This window comes from Manis javanica, chromosome 7, assembly GCF_040802235.1.
Source record: "Manis javanica isolate MJ-LG chromosome 7, MJ_LKY, whole genome shotgun sequence".
Taxonomy (NCBI): Eukaryota; Metazoa; Chordata; class Mammalia; order Pholidota; family Manidae; genus Manis; species Manis javanica.
Genome location: NC_133162.1, coordinates 72,462,380 through 72,483,438, shown reverse-complemented (window position 1 = coordinate 72,483,438; position 21,059 = coordinate 72,462,380). Strand labels below are relative to the sequence as shown.

The 21,059-nt window shown below is 40.5% G+C and overlaps 2 protein-coding genes across 2 annotated transcripts in view; one reads left to right on the top strand and one right to left on the bottom strand.

The window, feature by feature from the left end:
• The window catches only part of GLUD1 (glutamate dehydrogenase 1), a 43,781-nt gene extending 32,237 nt beyond the window's left edge, over positions 1-11,544 (top strand). The window contains exons 6-13 of the mRNA XM_017679691.3: positions 1,724-1,903; positions 2,626-2,763; positions 2,953-3,090; positions 3,512-3,592; positions 4,442-4,565; positions 5,359-5,450; positions 9,199-9,261; positions 10,179-11,544. Of these exons, the coding sequence (XP_017535180.2) occupies positions 1,724-1,903; positions 2,626-2,763; positions 2,953-3,090; positions 3,512-3,592; positions 4,442-4,565; positions 5,359-5,450; positions 9,199-9,261; positions 10,179-10,298 (936 nt within the window). The 3' untranslated portion in view covers positions 10,299-11,544. The remainder of the gene's footprint in view (positions 1-1,723; positions 1,904-2,625; positions 2,764-2,952; positions 3,091-3,511; positions 3,593-4,441; positions 4,566-5,358; positions 5,451-9,198; positions 9,262-10,178) is intronic.
• Positions 11,545-18,390: 6,846 nt separating this feature from the next.
• Positions 18,391-21,059, bottom strand: FAM25A (family with sequence similarity 25 member A). Its single transcript, XM_017679675.3, has 3 exons — positions 20,902-21,059; positions 19,475-19,537; positions 18,391-18,578 (listed from the first exon to the last, which is right to left on the bottom strand). The coding sequence occupies exons 1-3, from the start codon at positions 20,975-20,977 to the stop codon at positions 18,445-18,447; spliced, it is 273 nt and encodes a 90-aa protein (XP_017535164.1). The 5' UTR covers positions 20,978-21,059; the 3' UTR covers positions 18,391-18,444.

The following is a 21,059-nucleotide window of genomic DNA, read 5'->3' as shown; positions in this document are numbered from 1 at the left end:
GTGACACTTTCCATCCCTTTTTCTCTCTCTTCTTCTGGTTCCCCTATAATGCAAACATTTTCCATTTGGATTGGTTACACAGTTCTCTTAATATTCTTTCATTCTTAGAGATCCTTTTTTCTTTCTGTGCCTCAGCTTCTTTGTATTCCTGCTTTTAAATCCCTCCATTGTATGTTTCATTTCTGATGTGGAATTTCTTAATGATTGACTCTCTAATTCAAGAAGAAACTCATTCCTGAGTTCTTGAATATTTTTCTGTACTTCAATGAGCATTTTTATGATTTTTATTTTGAACTCACTTTCAGGAAGATTGGTGAGTTCTGTTTCATTTGGGCCTTTTTCTGGTGTTTGTGAGATTTTGGTCTGAATCAGGTTCCTTTGACATTTCATATTTGTATGTGGTGCTCTCTAGTGCCCAGAAGCTCAAGTCTCGAGCTGTTCAGCCCCTGGAGTGATGTCAGGGGTCACAGGGCAGTGGCACTGGTGCTTGGGGAGAGGAAAGAGCTGTTTCCTGTTTCCTGGCTGCAGTGTCTGTCTCCACTGTCAGAACCAGTGAGCCAGCACACAGGTGTAAGCCTCTGTGTTTCTGTAGCTGCCGTAGGCGGGGCTTTCCTCTGGCTGGCCTGACACCAGAGTAGGGACTGCCCGTTTACAAGCCGGTGCTGTCAGTCCAGGAGGAATGCGCAGCAGGCTGCGTATCACAGTGAGGGGCCTCTGAGTTGAGTAGCCAGCTAGGGGGATGGGGTGCCTGAAGCTCCTGAAAGTTCCCAAACTACTGGGCATAGCGCGCCCAGACAACCTTGTCCACCTATCCCTTCTACTGTGCAGCAAGTTTCTTGCAAACCCCACCCCTTCAGCAGCCCTCTCTCTGCTAGGAAGCCTCTCAGACCGCCTAACTTTCCTCTGCCCCAGAGCAGCCCTGTCCTCCACAAACAACTGGAATCTCAGTCTCCCCAAGTATTCCACCTGTCTTTGCTTTCCAACCCCACTAATCTCCAGAGCACCATGCAATGTGGGTTTGTGCTCCCATAGCAAATTTCCAGGGCTGGGTGTTCAGCAGTCCTAGGCTTCCACCCCCTCCCTGCTACATTTCTTTTCCTCCTACAGGTGAGCTGGGATGGGGGAAGGGCTTGGGACCCACCAGGTCAAGGCTTTGTTACGTTACCCCGTTTCATGAGGTCTACTCTGTTCTCCAGGTGTATTGAGTCTGGTGCAGCCTTCTTTCCTGTTGCTCCTTCAGGATTAGTTGTATTATCTATATTTTCGTAATATATGTGGTTTTTGGAGGAGTTCTTTGTCTCACCTCTCATGCCGCCATCTTGAATCCCCAGAATATCGACATGCCTCCAGTCTTACGATAGATGTTAAGACACTTACAAATAGGATGTATACCCTGACTTAGGGCTCAAATACTTGAAGGAATAGTAGTTTTAAGCTAAACTGTCTCTACTTTGTGACACTGTTATTTGTACTTACTTGATGTTAAATTCCTAAACTCCCTGTTTCTCCCATCAGGAAATGTAAACTACTTTATCATCAATTTTCTAGGAACAGAAATCAGAAAGCATGACTCCTATCCCTGTTAGTAAAAAGCGTACCTTAAACGTTAATGAGCGTGTTCATTAAATGAAAATGTGTTTCAACTTTAATCCTTCACTGTATTTGTTCATTATAGAAATTGACCTTGATGTTTCATCTTCTAACTTTTGGCTTTTTCTTGCAGGATATTAATGCCCATGCCTGTGTTACTGGTAAGCCCATCAGTCAGGGAGGAATCCATGGACGAATCTCTGCTACTGGCCGGGGAGTTTTTCATGGGATTGAAAACTTCATAAATGAAGCTTCTTACATGAGTATTTTAGGAATGACACCAGGATTTGGAGATAAAACATTTGTTGTTCAGGTAAAAATGTTTGCCTTCATAAAGTATAATTGATAAGCATATAAGTTTGTCAAAGATTTTAGACTTGCAAATTTTAAAATTTGAGTCTTTTGAATCTCTCAAGTTTTAGAAGGTATGTTTTCAGAGTAATAATATATCCTTTACTTTTTGAACTTTGGTGTGATTCATGTTACTAGATATGAAGGAAACTATCACCAACTTCTTTTTTGGTCAATACTTATTGAAATTGCATTAAGGGAAGGCTCTTAGTCTAATATGGGTATACAGAGTATACAGGAAGTTTGCATAATGATCCAGATTTCAACTTTCAGGAAGAATTTTCTTGATATTTGATTATTTTACTCAGAGGAATCTAAATTAAGTTGAGTATTTCTTTAAAATAGAGCTCATTTTACTCCCTGTTAGTGACCAGTTACAACCATAGGACATCTGGTCTTCAAGGACTGAAGTCCAGGGTGGTGTGGTTGGCACCATGGCCATTTCTTCATTAGCCAACTGGGCTGCACCTAACTGAACTTCAGAACTCTTCATCATAGATAACAAAGGGCTAGGCCCCACATTCTTAAACAGAAATTATAAAGAGAAGCCACTTAGTACTTTTTTTTTTTTTTTGGCAAAAGGATTTTGATTGGTACTTCTTAACAATGTCTATTGGTGAGGATATGACTTTTACCATCTGTACTAGGACTTTGATTTTTGTGTTATGTAATTATCCTTCATAGGGATTTGGGAATGTGGGCCTGCACTCTATGAGATATTTACATCGTTTTGGTGCTAAATGTGTTGGTGTTGGTGAATCTGATGGGAGCATATGGAATCCAGATGGTATTGACCCAAAGGAACTAGAAGACTTCAAACTGGTATGTTAATCTAATATCTGGATGGTTTGATTACCTGAACATTAAATTGAATTAAGTCTTACTGAAATCTGTTTCCATTGCTTATTTTTAAAAGTGTAAAGAGCCCTTAATAAATGAGTCTTCATCATAGGCACTAAACATAAACATCTAACCTTTGGTTAATTAATTGTGATTTTCCATGAATTGCAGCAACATGGATCAATCCTTGGCTTCCCCAAGGCAAAGGTCTATGAAGCGAGCATCTTGGAGGCTGACTGTGATATACTGATCCCTGCTGCTAGTGAGAAGCAGCTGACCAAGTCCAATGCACCCAGAGTCAGAGCCAAGGTGAAGTATGGTGGGGACTGCACCCAGCCTTACCACTGCGGACCGGCTAAAAGCTTGTCAGAGGGAAGCTCTAACCACATTGCTGCTTCTATTTTTTTACAGCCCTATTGGGATTTAATTCACATACCATACAAGTCACCCAAGTGTACAATTTAATTGCTTTTAGTATATTCACAGAGCTGTGCAACCATCACTGTGGGTTTCCTCTTAAACCAAACTTCCAAAAAGTAGTTAGGGAAATAGAAAGGTGAAAAATACTTTTATACACTTCATAGAAGAAAATAACTCTTATTAACTTAAGGTAAACTGCAATTAGATTTCTGTGCACAGCTCCCTGCCCATATACACACATCTCTTGGGTGGGAGTGGAGGGGATTTGGTGGTGTAATTGCATTTCTGTATGTTCCTGACTGTCTTGCAGATCATTGCTGAAGGTGCCAACGGACCGACAACTCCAGAAGCTGATAAGATTTTCCTGGAGAGGAACATTATGGTTATTCCAGTAAGTCATCTGTGTTTGCCTGGTTTCATATGTGCTTGGAATAATAATTGTCTTTTGCAAGGAATTGGAGGGAGGGAGATCGTTGGTTTCCCAAACTGTAATGAATTCTTCATCTTTATTTTGCTTCTAAGAAAATAAAGTAGAAGCATGGTTAGTATTGTACTAATCTTCTCAGCCTGTTAGTTTTCACTTTGACGTGAACATTCTTTCCCAACTTTCAGGCTCTTTCTTGAGTGTGTATTTAGCCTTCTTTAAGAGTCCAGTTACAGAAATGTGTATTGTGCTAGAAATGCTATTCTAATTTACGTTCTGAGATTTCTCTATGATTACTAACCTCATGCATTGCAGATGTCCCTGCTACATTATGCAGAAAGCTAAGAGAAAGAACAGGTACTTGGGTTTTTCACTAGATAAGCATGGAGTTTATACCAAAAGGTTATTGGAATTTAGGAGTTAGTATAGGCTTTTGAAACACTTTGAAGAATCCCTTTTGCTGAAAGCACATAAGAAATTCAATTCAACTGGAATAAACTGTCCTTAGGTAGTGGGAGACGGAATGCTAATCTGGTGAGACATGCTGTGGACAATCCATCCGGGAGCTAGGGGGCAAGTAATTTTGTCTGAGAACTGTTTGGGTGGAAGGAGACTAACCAAAATTGATTAATAAACCAAAAAAATGGGGACTTGTGAAATGTGAGTGCGAAATTCCTGATACTGTCTAAAATGTATAGGAAGTTTAAAACTAAATCTGCTTTGTTATGTAAGTTGAGCTCCTGTATTCATTGTAAGCTTTTATTAAAACCATTATCTTCTCATTTCTTTGGTGTCTTGTCTTATTTTTGTATATAGGATCTCTACTTGAATGCTGGAGGAGTGACAGTGTCTTACTTTGAATGGCTGAAGAATCTAAATCATGTCAGCTATGGCCGTTTGACCTTCAAATATGAAAGGGATTCTAACTACCACTTGCTCAGTAAGTTCTGATGTTCTTGTTCTCCAGAACTCTTTTGGGCCATTTGAAAGGCAGAAAAAGCGTCCATTTAAGGGATCTAATTTCTTTTTTGTAACCCTAGAGTAAATAATCTCAGAACAGAAAAATAGTATTCTGTCTCATGAGTGTTAGACAGTTTCTTTATGGGTATTCAATATATTAACACTCTGAAATATAGTCAAATGTCTGTTCTGTGATGTAATGTTCCAGAACATAATCTACAAATCAGTGATACAAAGATTATCATTTTAAACCAAGAATTCCTGGTGAGACTACTCAATTTCTATCTCTGGTTGCTCTTAGTAAAGGCCTATATGTAGAGTTAAAAATCTGTGGAGTCTTCTGATGAGTTTTCTTTGACTAGAGTAGGGCTCCAGAGTTAACAGTAAAACTTCATCAAGCGGAAATAAGACAAGACCTCCCACTGAGCTGCTTCGCTCAGCCCACTCTGAGAATCTGGGTGAAGTGTCCATCTATTTCCATTTCTTTTTCCCCCAGCATTTTCTTTATAACAGAGCCAAGGAAAACCCTGGTAATGGGTGTTATGGAAACAGCAGTGACCTAAATTCACATTTATATGGGAATTTAGCAAAGAGCTTTATTCCTTTTTTAACTGAGTTTTAAATGGTCAACCCTTTTGTGTCCTTTATGCTGACAGTTTCCAAAACTGCGTATTAGTTTTTGGGTTGTGGATGTAGTTTGGGACTACTTTTGGTTCGATTTCATTTTCTTTTCTACTAGCTGTATCTTATCTTCATCTCTTGGCTTTTTATAGTGTCAGTTCAAGAGAGTTTGGAAAGAAAATTTGGAAAGCATGGTGGAACTATTCCCGTTGTGCCCACAGCAGAGTTCCAAGACAGGATATCGGTGAGTGTGCTTGTGGCTATGCACTTGGGCCGGGTAGATGGATCCGAGTAGTGGGTGGTAATCAACATAACAGTAGTTAATGACTCCTGTATGCTCTGTGCCTTCCTCTTCCATTACATTCAAAAGAGGGACCAAGAATCCTATTTTAAAGTAAATAATTAATGGTTCTGCTTTTGGTACTTTTGAAATACAGATGACTCAACAACAGTTTCTAACATAATAGGAAGGATTATTGTATGTTTTAGCTCCATTAAAAAAGCTTCAAAGAAATAGAATTAAAAAGAAAACATTACTAAAATTAAGTTACAATGAGAGCAAATAAAATTAAAATATGATTAAAAATTAAAGATTATCCTTGCAAACTAAATGTCTATTTTTAATTAAATGTTCTCTGTTGAGTTGTATTACCAATACTGTAACAATGTCATTTTATAATCTCAATACAATATTTTAACAACACAAATAATTAAAGCTTATAAACTAAAAAAAAAAAGGAAACATTAGATTAAATTATATAAACAATTGAAATTGCTATATAGTCATGAATAAGAGAATTAAAGAAAACAGACTAGAAAAGATAGTTTACATTAACTAGCTATTGACAGGACATATTAATAGTGCAGACACACCACAAAGAGAACTTAACTTCTTTGCCAGTAAAATGGCAAAAGACATGAACAAAACTCACAGGAAATAAACCTAGAAAAAAATACTAAACATCACGGTTAAATACCAATTAGAATAAGGTTTCTTTAATGTGTTAAACTAGCATAAATAATTACTGGATCTTGTACTCACCGTATCTGTGGTGAAGCATTTTTTCTTTTTTCCCGACACTGCAGATCGTTGCAGGTCTTTGGGAAATGTGAAGAGTTCTTAAAGTGTTCCTGCCCTTTGACACTATAATGACGTTCCCTCTGAGAATTTATCCTAAGAAAATGAAGGAGATGCACAATGAAGTCATTGGAACTATGTTTGCAGTCAGTTTTTTAATTAGGTTTGACATATATATATGTATGTATGTATGTATGTATGTATGTATATACACACACATATGGCATCTGTGGCAGAGAAACGGCTGCATTATAATGTACCTTCTTATGAAATACTCACTCCTGGAAAGTAACTTGGATTATATTGCAAATGGGGAAAAGTTAAGGATTTTGTTTTGAAGAAGAAATGCTTTGCCACACTGGGCACTTAACAGTTCCCCTAAGTGAGCCCCTTTTCCCAGAGCTGTGTGTGTCAGTTCTGGCCCCTCCGGCCAGCGTGCCCTGTCCTGCTCCCTGCTGCAGTATACCACATCTTTGTCTCTCCCTGCGGGGCCCCTCCTCCGGCCAGGTTCCATTCATACTTGTGCCGGTACTGCTTTCAGATGGGTTCCTTGCTCCTCCCTGTGGTCGCCCCATGACCCAGCACACACCTGGTGAAGAGCAGCCAGGCAGACAGAAACCTCCAGAGGGAGTACAGGAAGAGGACAGCCAGCAAGTTAGGAAGACAGCTGCAATGACTCTTTTTATCCCTCCTTCAGAAATCTTTGTGTTTAGGCTAAGATTAGTATCAATCTTTCAAGTGCTTTCAGTGCTTCTAATTTTAGGCGTTGGTGCCATTTCTTACCTTGCTGACTTATTTGCTGCAGGAGTAGTGTCAGTTGGAAAACCAGTTTCTTTCCAGCCCCTTTACTTCTAGGTACCCCTCCCCTGCCATGCTTTGTCCCTGCTAGGACCTGCATCATTGACCTACTTTTCACTGTCCCTCATCACCCCAATGCCCTCAATTTTCTTCTTCCCCAACTTCAATTCCAGGCTCCATCTTTAGAGTCACTGTCTGGTCTTGTTTTGCTTCATCATATTTCCTTGTTAACACCTGAACCCTGATGAAATCCAAGCCTGCCCACTCTGTGCCTGTAGCCCTACACAGGAGGCCCTGATGGCTGCCCAGCAGTTACATTCCTTTTCCCTGTTCCTTTCATTTTCTTGTTCCCCTGATTGATTCTGTCGTAGTCTCTCTCCTCTCTCCCCTGTACTCTATCTCAGACTTCATATGTATTCACAGAAAAAATTAAGCAGTCAGAGAACTTTCACACCTACCCAGCTCCTGGTGTCTGTTCCCTGTCTTATGTCATCTTCCTCTTATTAAAGAGCAACTCTTGTGCTTCCGTCTAAGCCTAAGTCTTGCCCTGGGCATTGGATGGCTGTTCGCAGCTTCTCAGCTGCGCTGCTCAAGCACACCTTCCCCTTGCCCTGCACTGTCAGTGATCCCACAGTTCAGTCACTCCTGTCAGTGTACAAATGCTGTCCTAATACTAGATAAATCTTAATCCCTCTCCCCCTTCCAAGTCGTTCCATTCCTATTTAATTTATAGCAAACCTCCTTATTATATGTGTTGTGTATACTGGCTCCAGTTCTTTTGTGCGCAAACCTATTATACCCTCGATTCCACCAAAACTGTTGTCAAGTCTCCATGACGTCAGCATTGCCAAATCCAATGGGCGTTTCCCAATCATTATCTTACTCACCTTTAACAGCCGTGGTTACAAGTCATTGCTACCCCTTGAAATATTTTCTTCTCTTAGCATCCTGGACATCACATTTTCCTGGTTTTCTTCCTGCCTCGCTAGCCATCCTTACTGCATTTTGCTGGTCCTCGTCATCTCTCCACCCTCTTAACATTGGAAGTCCTCATGGTTTTAAGTCAAGTGCCGTCTCCTCCCACAAGAATGTAAACTCCATGAAAACAGGGAATTTACATCATGTTGTTCTATGCTGTGTCCCCAGTGCCTGGTAAAGTGCCTGGCACATAGTAGGCACTCAGTAAATGTTCAGTGAATGCATGAAACAGCAGTATTCTACCCATAAAGCAAGATTTTTTTCCTCTTCCTAACCTGATTGACAAGACAAAATTTAACCCAAGTGCTTGATTAGAAATGCACTAGAAAGATACCTTCTTAAGTGAGTAGAGTATTAACAGGATGAACTTCAGCATTGTTGGTGATCCACTTTTAAGTTTTTATCTGGCATATCAGGATATGAGTTTGATAGCTCTTAGGATTGGCGGTGGTAGTTAATTGTCCTAAAATTTTAGAAAGCATTCTAAAAACTGAATTTTTAGAATTAAAAGATAGAGGAATCTATTGAAACAAATTGACTTACAGAGGTAATTGCCAAAGGAAAGAGACAAGCTCAACTTGTTAGTCCCAGCCTGGGTTATATCCTAGCTCTAAAAATAGCCTTTTATAATCTTGGCCAACTTCTCTGGTTGCCACTTTCCTCATCAGTAGAATTAAGAGGGGAGGGGGGATAATTAAGATGCTGCTAAAATCTATCCAGCTTTAAAAGTTGGTGGCACTTTTAAAGTGTAGTCAGGATTCCACTCCAGAGCTGCTCTCGGAGGTGGCCGGTTCCTTCTGTGCCCTGGGTGGTGACCCTTGTCAGCCGGGAGCAGAGGTGGGTAACCAGGGCCAATCTTACCACCTGCCCTCATGTTTCTTTGTCCATACTTTCTTTGTTCATTGTTTTACCATGATCTTATTTCATGAGTATTTGTGTCAAATGTAATGAAAACTAAATTGTGGTTAAAAGAAGACAAACCCAAGTAGGTAGGTATCAAAATACTATACAGAAATTATCTTTACTGAAAGACAAACAGTAAATCTGGCTGTATATTTACTTAAAAATCCTTTGTGCTCTTACAGATAAAGCATGCCTCTATATGGTTTTGTTAAATGTATGTTCTTTTTCCTAACAGGGTGCATCTGAGAAAGACATCGTGCACTCTGGCTTAGCATACACCATGGAGCGTTCTGCCAGGGTATGTGTGCAGGTTCTGTTCATGTTTCTCCTAATGACATAAAGTACAGCCCAGCTGTGTAATCTCAGCTGCCAGATTGTGTGTAGATAGAAAATAGCCATCTGTTTTACATATTCCTCACTCGTATATAGCACAACACGTGCATTTTCAGCCTTAAAATATGTTCTCAGGGTCTTCAGTATGTTCACCAACTTGTCGAAATGAGTAAATAATACTGAGTGAGGAGGAAGTAATATTTGGCAGCTAGCTAAGTAGTCAGCCAAATGGGATGGCAGCTCAGTGCCACTCTATTATAGCAATAGGAAACTACCTTACTGTATAGAATTCAGTATAAGTAAAAGGCTTTTGGACCACTTGATCCTTATTTCAAGACCTAAAGCACAATTTGAGTCCAGTTTTCCTAGTTTCCTCGTGAGCTGTGATTCTGTCCACTTAGCTTCAAGTTGAAATAGCTGAACAGATATTAATAGTGATACTTGTTAGTTTTTTTATTGAGAAATAATTGACATACCAAAGTTCACCCTAAACTATAAAAGCCTTAAGTAGGTTCACAAGGCTCTGTAGCCGTCACCACTAACTGCAAGACACGTCATCACCCCATCCTTAATAGATCTATCAAGTGAACTCACTCCAGATAATAGGATGTCAAAGGGGCACAGAGACAACTCACATCTAAAACTCTGAAGAGTACCTTCTTACGCCGCCCAGACAGTAGTTTATGTTGATTCTGGAGAACTGATCCTTCCTGACTAGCGATCGTTCTGCCACCTGAGCAGTTTCTTGTTGGCTGCCTGCGTCCTGCACTTCAGTGGCGACAGAGTGGCTTTAGCTTGTGCCACACGCGATGTGCCTTGTGTGTACATGTCCAGGCTGCTTGAGTCTGGCTGGCCCTCATCGTGCTTTCTCACCCCTTTCAGCAAATCATGCGCACGGCCATGAAGTATAACCTGGGATTGGACCTGAGAACAGCTGCCTATGTCAACGCCATCGAGAAAGTCTTCAAAGTGTACAATGAAGCTGGTGTAACCTTCACATAGGCGGATTGGGACTGGCTGCTCCACTACCTTCTTCACCTCTTCATCTGCAGGCCTATCACAAGTTTACATGTAACCACAGAAATCTCTCTCTGCCGACTTACTAGATAGATAAGGACACCACTCTCAACAAGTCAATCTGAATCAGCCCCTTAAGAGGAAAGAAGTTAAGGTTAGGGGATCATGTACAAGCTGATGAGTTTGAAAGTAGAAATTACCTGTGCCACACAACCCCTGGGTATTTCGCCTTTATATAAAGTATCTTCCAACTGCCTGTGCTGCCTTGCTCCACGGCTGCTTCCCACCACGGCCAGAGCTGTGGCCCCAAAAGGCACCTGCTGTCCAAGAGCAGTCAGTTGCTTAATGCTTCAGCTCTGGACAAGTCTGAGACATGCTATCACTTTGACACATTTAAGAAGCAGTTGTGTGGCATTTCAGAAGGTGGCATGGTCCCCAAGTGGATTACTGATACTTTACATCAGCAAAAGAACTCAATTTTACAGTCTGCAAACAAAAATAAAAGCTGTTTTTCTTCATACCTTTTATTCTTTTAGAATAAAAAAAAGTACATGCCGCTGTAATAAGATTGCCTTTAATCACTCAACAAGCCTATAACCTTGGCTGAAGCAGTGAATGCCTGTAAACATAATAATTGAAAAAGGCTAGTATTTTTTTATAACATAGACAATATCATTTGTAGCTTGTCAATCATGAATTGTCCAGCAAAAATTAAAAACACGATGAAGAATTAAGTTATCTTCATGCCTGCAAATGATGGACTCTATTTTTAGACTGTTAGAATTTACTAACCATAATTGATGACATATATAGTCCAAAGAATACAGTAATCTTTATCATGTTAATTGCTCTTCTCTTTGGAAGATCTGTTATGTTGACTAATTGAACAGTAATTCAAGTAGAGTATCCCAGAAAAAACACTTGGGCTCCCTCTTTGGAGCCTGGCTGGCACCTCTGAGCGTTGCCAATGGCCTCAACTCGCCCTGACTGTCCTCTTTCACAGGTTCATTCACTGGGCTGGAAACGTTGGGTTGAGCATTTTGTTTGGGAGTTATTTGGCCAGAGCCTTCTGAACAGTAGTGACCCAGTAAAGTACTAGAATATTATTTATGTAAGAGTTAGCTTTTCTTTTTTTTAACAATAATATCCTTTCAGAAATTTCTAACTACTTTGTAACTGCATGACTTAACTTGGTGATAAAGGCAGTTATTAAAAGTCTACCTTTTCCACATCTTGTTCTTTTCTCTGTTTTTATACTTGACAGTGTCTCTTTTAGTACATGATAAAACTATAATTGGGTTTCTGAAATTTTAGAAACAACCGCCTGCGTAACATTTCTTTCCACTATATTGTGAGCTCCCCACATTTTATTCTTGAATTCCTTTGGGTTTCATTCTGTTAATATCAATGGCTGTTCTTGGGGGAAGAGGTTCTAGTGCTTAAAGCTGATACACTGAAGTAATTTTTAGTGCATTTTTAACGAAGGGTTAGTTGATTAGGATTTTGTTTTTAATAATTTACCCACAGAATATAACAATTTAAGACAGAGTTCTAACCATAATCAGCATAACTGTATTCTAAACTGGATACCAGCAACTACTTAGTTGCCAAATCTGGAGCATAACTTTCAGCTGGACTATTTGTCTGTTTCTTCCTGATTCTGCCTCTTCCTAATTCTGAGCACCAACTCAGGCAATAGATTAAAAAGCCCCACACATGTGGACACTGTGAGCCCTTCCTACAAGCTGTCTACTTGTATTCTAGGTGGAACATGAAAGTGAGTTGGGTGAAAAGCAGTAAGAAAATGGGCTCCAGAATATTTGGAACAATAACCAGGTGGAGCAGTAGGTTCAGGTCATGTGAAGGTGGAATAGTTGATGGCCTTTGGAATTATTTAGAGTGATTTTTTTTTTAAGATTAGATATATATTGATGGGTGTTACTAATATTAATGTTAGAAAGCTGGTATTGTCCATGCTAACTATGAAAAATATGTAGCGCTAATGTCAACTTTGGTTCCTGGAGGTTTGAGTTAATTATGATCAATTATTCTCTTGACTTCACTGAAATTTTCTGATTTGTATACTTGTAATTTTTTTTGACTTACATAAAATACTCTAAAGTTAACTGCTTCTGAAATACCCATAAATGGCCTATGTAGCACTAGAAGAATATTTAACTTGTCTCATGAACTCATGCACCAGAATGTGTTCTCTAATTACCCTGATAGATGAAGCTTAGGAAGTGAGAAGTAAAAGCTTAGGTATTTTGTGTTTTTTTGTTTTGTTTTAGCAGTGCTTCTGGCAACTCAGTTACTATAACTGGTGGCTTTTTAAAAACCTAGCATGTTAATTCACAAGCTTTAAGTAACCTCCCTATTCCCTAAACTTCCCTGGCAGCCTTTTGTAGCCCTGCTACACATTAAGGCAGTCAAGGCATGACCACAAAGAAAACTACATCTGTGAACCTTGAACAGAAACCACTGCAAATGTCTTAGGTCTTTCTTTGTAATACGGGTGTCATGATTTTTAATTTCTTTTGACAAATAACTTTTATTGGTTTAGTTGTGTGTGTGTGTGTATGTTAATCAAAACTTACAATTAGTTTAGAGCTTCTCAAACCTAGCACTGTTGACGTTTTAGGCCAGGTAATTCTTTGCTTTGGGGACTGGCCTTTGCCTTATAAGTTGTTCAGTAGTACCCCTGGCCTCTACTTATTAGATACCAATAGCACCTCTCAGCCGTCACAATCAAAAATGTGGTGCCAACTTTCCCTGAGGGATAAAGTCACCCCTATTAAGAATTTCTGGTGTAGAGAGCCAAATAGTTCTACAAGTCTTAATGATGAACAATAGCTTTTCCCTGCCAACCCAGACACCCACGTCACTATTTTCTGCTCCTGATAGGCAACCACCACAACAATTTAAATGTTTCATTTCTGTTCTGTTCAGATCCTTTGTCCATTTTCAATTGGGTTATTTATCCTTTCATTATTGAATTGTAAGAGTTACTTATATATTATTACCCTTATCAGATATATGATTTGCAAATATTTTATTCAGTTAATGTTTGCACTTTCTTAGTGGTGTCCTTTGACACAAAAATTTTTAATTTTGTGAGTCGAATTTATTTTTCTTTAGTTGCAGTGCTTTAGGTGTCATATCTAAGAAGCCATTGCATAATTCAAGGTCATGCAGTTCTGCTGAATTCTAACAAACATTTAAAGAATTAATACTAAGTCTGTTCAAACTCATCCAGAATGTAGGAGAACACTTGCTAATACCTTCTAGGAGACCAGTATCACCCTGATACAAAGACATTACAAGAATAGAAAACCACACCAGTATGCTTTATGAATATATACACACAAATAACAAAACGAATCTAGCGGCCCATTACAAGTATTATGACCAGGTAGGCTTTATTCCAGGAAGGCAAGAGTGGTTCAACATATGAAAATCAGTCATCAACATAATATACCTCTTTAAGAGAATGGGGGATTGGGGGAACCATATAATAATCTCAATAGATGAGATTTGAAAACCTATGACAAAATTCAAGAACCTTTCAAAATAGGAACACTCAGCTAGGAATGGAAAGAACTTCCTAAACATGATAAAGGGAATTCATGAAAAACCTACACCTAATGTTATACTCAGTGAAAAACAGAAAGTTACCCCGTGAGAGGAACTAGACAGGGATTCTTGCTTTCATCACTGCTATTCAACATTGTACTGGAAGTTGTAGCCAGAGCAATTAGGCAAGAAAAAGAAAAGGCACCTGAATTGGAAAGGAAGAAGTAAAACTTTGCAGATGACATGATTCTATATGTAGAAAATATTACAGAATTCTAACACATACCAAAAGGAGGGGGGGGGGAAGCCCATTAGACATACAAGTGAATTAAGCAAAGTTGCAGGGTACAAGATCAAAACAAAAATCAGTTGTTTTTCTATATACCAGTAATGAGCAATCTGTAAAGAAAGCACAACAATTCCATTTACAGTAGCATCAAAAAGAATAAAATAGGAATAAATTTAACCAATGAAGTGAGAGCCTTGTATGCTGAAAACTATAAAGCATTGTTTATAAGATTGAAAAATACTGTTAAGATGGCAGTACTACTCAAAGTAATCTACAGACTCAAAATTCCAATGGCCTTTTTTGCAAAAATAGAAAATCTAAAATTTATATGAATTGCAAGTGACCCCAAATAACCAAAACAATGTTGAAAAGAAAAACTTGAAAGACTTCAACTTCCAACTTCAAACCTTAATAGAAAGCTACAGTAATTAAGATTGTAGTACTAGCATGCAAACATATAGACCAATGGAATAGAATTAAGAATGAAAAAAAAAAAACCCTGCAGTCAAATAATTTTCAACACTGTATTAGTTTCCTAGGGCTGCCTTTAAAAAGTACCACAAATTGGATGCCTTCAGATATCAGAATTTTATTGTCTCACAGTTCTGGGGCCTATAAACAGGCATAAGGACCATGCTCCCGCTGACCCACAAGTCTCTAAGCCTCTGTTCATTTTTCATTGATTTTGGTTCCTCAGGTTGGATAATCTCACTTGTCTTATCTTCAAGTTCACTGATTCTTTGATTTGCCTGCTCAGATCTGCTGTTGTGCCCCTCCCAATGTATTTTTGTTATTTTGGTTGAACTTTCAAGTCTAGAATTTCTTGTTTCTTTCTTTCATAATTTCTATCTCTTCTCTAGTATTCACCTTATACTTTAATTCTTTAGATGGGTTTCTTTTAGTTCTTTAAACATGTTTAAAATAGTTGATTTAAAGTCTTTGCCTAGTAAGTCCAATTTCTGGGCTTCCTTGGGCACAGTTTCAGTTTATACCCCATTAAATGGGTCACAATCTCTTTCCCTGCCTATCTTCTTTTCAGGGGACATATGGGAGAATGGGGAGCTGAAACCTGGACATATTAAATAATATAATGTGGCAATGCTGGAAATCAGATTCCATGCCCCTGTTCCCAGTTTATTGTTGCTGTTCATTGTTATTAAGTGTTTTAGTGGTCTTTCTCAACTCATACTATAGTCTTTTTTCTTTGTTGTTGTGTGTGGCCACTGAAATTTTTACTCAGGTTAGTGGTCAGCTAATGATCAGACTGATTTCTTTAAGTACCATGAACCTGTAAGTCTCCCATCTTTGCTAAGGGATGCTGTGTGCACGTTGGGCCCCACCTTCAACACTCAGCCAATTTACATCTCTACCTTGGTTTTCACTTTCTGTTTACACAGAATCTCATGGTTAATCAGAGGTGAGAGTTTCCAGCTTCTCAGATCTTTACTGAGCATACATATAGCCCTACACATCCGCATGGCCTTCTAGATTCCCAGAAATATTTGGAATTTTCAAAGCCCCTATGGACATTTCATTCTCCAGTCTTTCTTTTAAGTTTTTCATTTAACCTATTGTTTGCCAAAACTATTATCCACCACTTCATACAGCAACCAACTTAAAAAGTTGCCTCTAAATGTTCAATGACAAATAGCCCCAGGGAAAAGGCAGCACTAGATTAGCTTCTAGTCAGGACAAATAAAGGCACCCCCAGTGAAGTTAAATTATGACAGTTCTTTGAGAATGAGGCTTGGATTTTCTGCCCTTTCCAATAACCCCATGCTGTCACTGTAGACTGTTGGTTTTCAAGGCTACAGTGGAGCTGGAGAAGGTGGAGGCCGAGAGATGAGAAAAGAATGGGCAGGTTCAAAACATCACAAAGCTTGCTTATTCTCAACAAGATGGTGTTTATTTGTTTTTAATTTGATTTACATAGATGCTCCCTGGATTGCTGTATGCCTTTGATTAATTTCCAGAGTTCTGAAAAAAGTTGATTCTTATATTTTTGCCTGTTTTCTCATTACTTTTATGGAGGAGAGAATTTTTGGAGGTCCTTGCTCTACTGTTTCCTCTGACATAAATCTCAATTGCTTTTATAACATATTTAGAGTTGAGGTTGATGTCATACCCCTCATTGCACAACACACACAGTAGAAAGAAAATGAGAGATAAAAGTAGTTATTCTAGAACAGCACACTGCAATGTGAAGTCAAGGGAATGTGGGCAGTGCTTCTCCAACTCTGATGAAGGACCAGTGTTTTGGTGTTTTTGTTTGTTTCTTAATCTAAATCATCACAGTATGTTGTCCTTCATGAGACTAGTTGACATACAACTTGCCATGCAAGTTCAATACCCATAAATGGTCTACACCCTGCTCAAGAACTGTCCACTGATCACATTCCTGGAGGTCCAGGCAATGTCAAGTTGCTATAAGAATTTCTAAACACTCTGTTTCTTTACTTACCTGTCACCAAGTGTAACAAAGTTTGCAAACCAGCAAACTTTGACTAGCACTTAAGTAGGAAACAATATTGAATAAGCTAGTACATACCCTCAACAACCAAACTTTAAAATATATCTGTATTGGTTTTCTCTTAAATCCAAGCAAGCATCATCAAAGTATGTAATGTAGAAAATGAAGATTCTTCATATTCCCATAGACACACAGAGATGAGCATGGTGAATATGTTTGATATATATATGCTACCAATTTTTTCTATTACACTATTATGTGTCTGTAAGAAATTAACTTATTCTGTGTATGTACTTTATAACTTATTAACTTGTTCAGGTTCCCATATGATATCCATACATTTTCCTCATGCTTAACAACCAGATAATAATACATTTTATATATACACAATAATTGTTAACCAGTCCCTACTGGTGGCCATCTTGGCAAAGGTCCTCTTTTTTCAAGCTAAGGCATTAAAACAGTAGAAGCGATGGGTATCAACTCTATATTGTGCATCAAACCTAATAAGCAGAGCAAATCTTACATCCTAGTGATTCCTGATTAGCATTTTGGGATGCTCCGGTCTATTGCTATTGCACAGATACTGTGATGAATCTTCTTGTTCACCCTCTGGGCATCTGTGTGTACCTGTGCATACCTGAAGGATAAAGTCTGGTAAGAGGAATTGCTATCCAAAGAGGGCATGCCAGCATGCACTGCCACCCACAATGCTCTCATCCTTTTGAGTCTGGGTTTGGATTGGAGGAATTCAAAAGTCATCAGGAACCGAAACAAGATATAAGTCCAGATCTACCTTGATAGTAGTAAATGTTCAAAGGCAGGATATTTGATATATTCCTGGGCTATTCAGAGACTTACAATGCCAATTCTAAAGAAAGCCAGAAATATGGTGAGCAACTAATTCATTCCTTAAATCATCTTTTTGTCTAATTTTGTTAAGAATAAGTAACTTCCAGAAAGATAAATAAACAATGCCATATCTAGACAAGCCATTTCCTTTTTTTACCCTATTGTTTGCCAAAACTATTATCCACCACTTCATACAGCAACCAACTTAAAAAGTTGCCTCTAAATGTTCAACGACAAATAGCCCCAGGGAAAAGGCAGCACTAGGTTAGCTAAGCTAAATGCTTAAACATATAACCTTTATGGTACAGCCTACTCATTGCAGGAATGACAGAAGCCCTCTTTCCCATTACCACCAGTTAGGCCTAATGCAAGTCTCCAAGGGGAGATCGGACAGTGGCTTCAACAGCCAGTAGGCAGTGGACTCAGTGCCTTCGTGACCCGCTGCTGTGACTGTCCAGCAGAAATGCTTCTCTGAAACCTCTTGCAGAACATGGAGCGACTCAAGCTGTCTGAGCCTGCGCAGCTAACCTCTCAATCAGGTTGGTCTTTTATCTGCCCTGAGTTCTGTAAGAACATTTCAAGGAAAATCCACAGAACATGTAAACCACATTATGACCCTCCCTTGGAGTGCCCTTGAAGCAGTGAGGTGTCTTAAAGCCATATATAGTTTCTGGGGAAGTAATCTTAGGAAATATAGACAGACACTAACAATTCTTCAAGAGCTCCTTGCTGACATGAGAAATCTTCAGGAGAGAGCAGCACATCTGATTAATCATGGGGACCGAACTGACCCCCAGTGGGGGCCAACATGTGGGCCCCCTGTCCCTGCAGAGGACACTCAGGACACATTCAGTGTCTTCACCCAAACAGGAATAAAAACAGGGCTCAGTGTACACATTTCACAGTTTTTATTGAGATTCAGGTAGAGTCCAGTAGAGAAGGCGTGCTCACTGTCCCAGTTTGCCCAGACTTTCTGCTGCATGGGTGACAGCATTTGTGACTGTGTTGGTCACCGTCTCGGTGACTTCCTTCACCACTTTGTCCCCTGTCTCTTGGACCTTCTTCAAGGCTTCTGAAATGGCTGTCGGGAAGAAAGGGAATAATGTCCAGATGAGCAAAGTTCACATTTCGAGTCACTTGCTGGGCTAGTAGCGTCACCTGGAGCCATCTGTGGGATGTGTCTCCCAACAGCATACATTTCTTCAGTTATAAGTGAAACTGAGTGTCTGTTCATGGGTGCATTGCCTACTCAAACTTCATCTTTCTGTGAACTGCCTGTTTATATTTTTTGGTAATTTTTATATTGGGTTATTGTTTCTATGACAAATACTTTCCCTCAGTTTGTAGTCTTTTTTTTTGGCTTGGCTTATGGTTTTTTTTTTTAATATGAAAAATGTTGAAGTTTTGTGTTGTCAAATTTACCTAACATTTCTTTTATGGCTGTTGGGCTTCCTGTCATGAAAAGATCCTCCTCTCCAAGATTATACCAAAATCTCCTATGTTTTCTTGTAACACTTTAATAATTTCATACTGTTTAAGTCCTTGATCCATCTGGAATCTATTTTGTTGTGTGGAATGAGGTATACGTATGCTTTTCCATAATTAAACTCAGCATACACACGCATAACAAACACGTAAATATGTTATTTATATAAATATATAATTTTATGTCTTAAATGGCATGCTGCCACATAGACTTTTGTGATGCTGTCTCATTAATGTCCCAGGGACAGGACTACCTAGATGAATCCTGCTTGAGCACAGTGTGCTCCGTGGCCTCAGATGAGCACAGATCATCGCATACCAACTGAAAGCACACAACAGCAAGGTCAGGATTTTACCTGGTGAGGCAAAGAACAAGTTGCTCCCAGCACACTTAGCTTCCCCCTTTCTCCATTCCCTTTCCCTTTTTGCTCCCTCCACACTGCCCCCTCCTCCTGCCTCCATCCGCTCTTCCAGGCTCCGACCTCACCATACCTTTCTCTCCAGCCTCCTTGGCATGTTCCACCACCTCCTTCACCACTCCCTCCACCACATGAACTGAAAAGGGGAGACAAGTTCAGAGTGAGGGTGCAGTGTGAGCCATCTTCTCCATGTGGCAGGGCCCAGACAGCCCTGGATATCCTGTGTGGGGCTCTGGGGTGCTGCCCTGCCAGGAAGAGCTGTCTTACAGGAAGGACCCCCCACAGCTGGCTTCCTTCAGAGACTCAAGCTGGGGCTGGCTGCCAGGAGACAAGCTGAGTGAGCCAGTTAAGGGCAAAGGGCCCTCCATGCTCCTCAGCCTGAAGAGGCCTGGAATGCTGATGAGCAGGCCCTCCTGCCAGCTGGAGACCTGGAGCCAAGCTGGGCCTGTTTCCCAGGTTACCACACCTCTCAGGTGCCCTGCGGCCCTGCTGTGATCCCAACAGAGGCTAGAGCAGGATGCCAAATCCCAAGGCTCCTTCAGCAAAACCAAGTCCCCGAAGCAGTGCCTCCATTAGGAGGGAACTCTGCCCCCCTGGGAAGCGCTGGAATTTCGGCTGGTAGTGTGCTAGAACTGGAAGGTTCAGGAGCCAGAACTGACTCGGGGTCTGATTCCACCCTCTGTTGTTTGGTTCCCTTGCCTGCAGAAGAGGAATACCACAGAACTCAGAGGGCTAGCAAAAGATGAAAGAGGGTGGTGAAGACCAGCTGCAGAATTAACAAACAAAATACAGACATGTATGCCACCATGTAGAAAGAACAGCAAACTTGGGCACGAGTTGTTTTTCACAAAATGTCCAACAGGTGGAACCTGGATTAGCCTCCCTGCATAGAGCTGCTGACATCCATATACAGAAAGGGGTTTGGGGGGACTTTGAGGAAACTGAAGATGTCCTTTCTATGAATCCTGGGGGCTGACTTTGAACAGAATCAGACTTGGTGGTTTCTTAATGAAAAAATCTTTGAAGCTTTAAAGCTATGGCACAAATAAAAATCCATCTTTCTTTTCCTGCATAGGCTATTCAGAATGATCTGTTTTGACATGGAAGGGCCCCTGGTTTCCTGAGGGATGATTTGAGCCCCCAGCTGTTCATCCAGTATCTGGGCTCCTTCCTGCCCCCAGGGACCTCCTCTGAGCGGGCCTCCCTCCCGCCATCAGCCACAGACCCCAGGGACTGGTAGAGCCCAAGTGGCAGAGCAGGTCTGACAAAAGGAGGGTTGCCCAGGGCAGAGAACCCCTCATGGCTCTACCCAAAGCTGCCCTCCACAGCTCCCATACCCCCACCTTCATCTGTCCTTGTGGGGCTGATCAGTCATTGTTCCTCATGGGCCAAGGGCTGCCCCAAGCCTGCTAGGATCAGCTTTGGATAGGCCCAGTCAAGTCTGTGCCCGATCCCCCAGCCCAAGAGTGGCCCAGGTAGACAGGGGCCTTGGGTCTTTACCAGCTTCCTCTGTGGCCTTCTCCGTGCGGTGGGCCAGGCCCTCAGCAGCAAGCTTCCCCAGGCCTCCCAGCATCATGCAGTGACAGGTGGCGTCCAAGCAGGATGCTGGGGCCTGGACCTTTGTGCTTTTATAGATGCTCTGATGCCTGGCTGGGCTC

What these genes read in the sequence shown, in the direction of transcription:
- FAM25A (XM_017679675.3), bottom strand. Translation starts at nt 20,977, where the DNA reads ATGATGCTGGGAGGCCTGGGGAAGCTTGCTGCTGAGGGCCTGGCCCAC. An exon ending in GAAGGCCACAGAGGAAGCTG is followed by an intron (nt 19,538 to 20,901) that starts GTAAAGACCCAA and finishes TCCCCTTTTCAG; the next exon opens with TTCATGTGGTGGAGGGAGTG. An exon ending in CAAGGAGGCTGGAGAGAAAG is followed by an intron (nt 18,579 to 19,474) that starts GTATGGTGAGGT and finishes TCTTCCCGACAG; the next exon opens with CCATTTCAGAAGCCTTGAAG.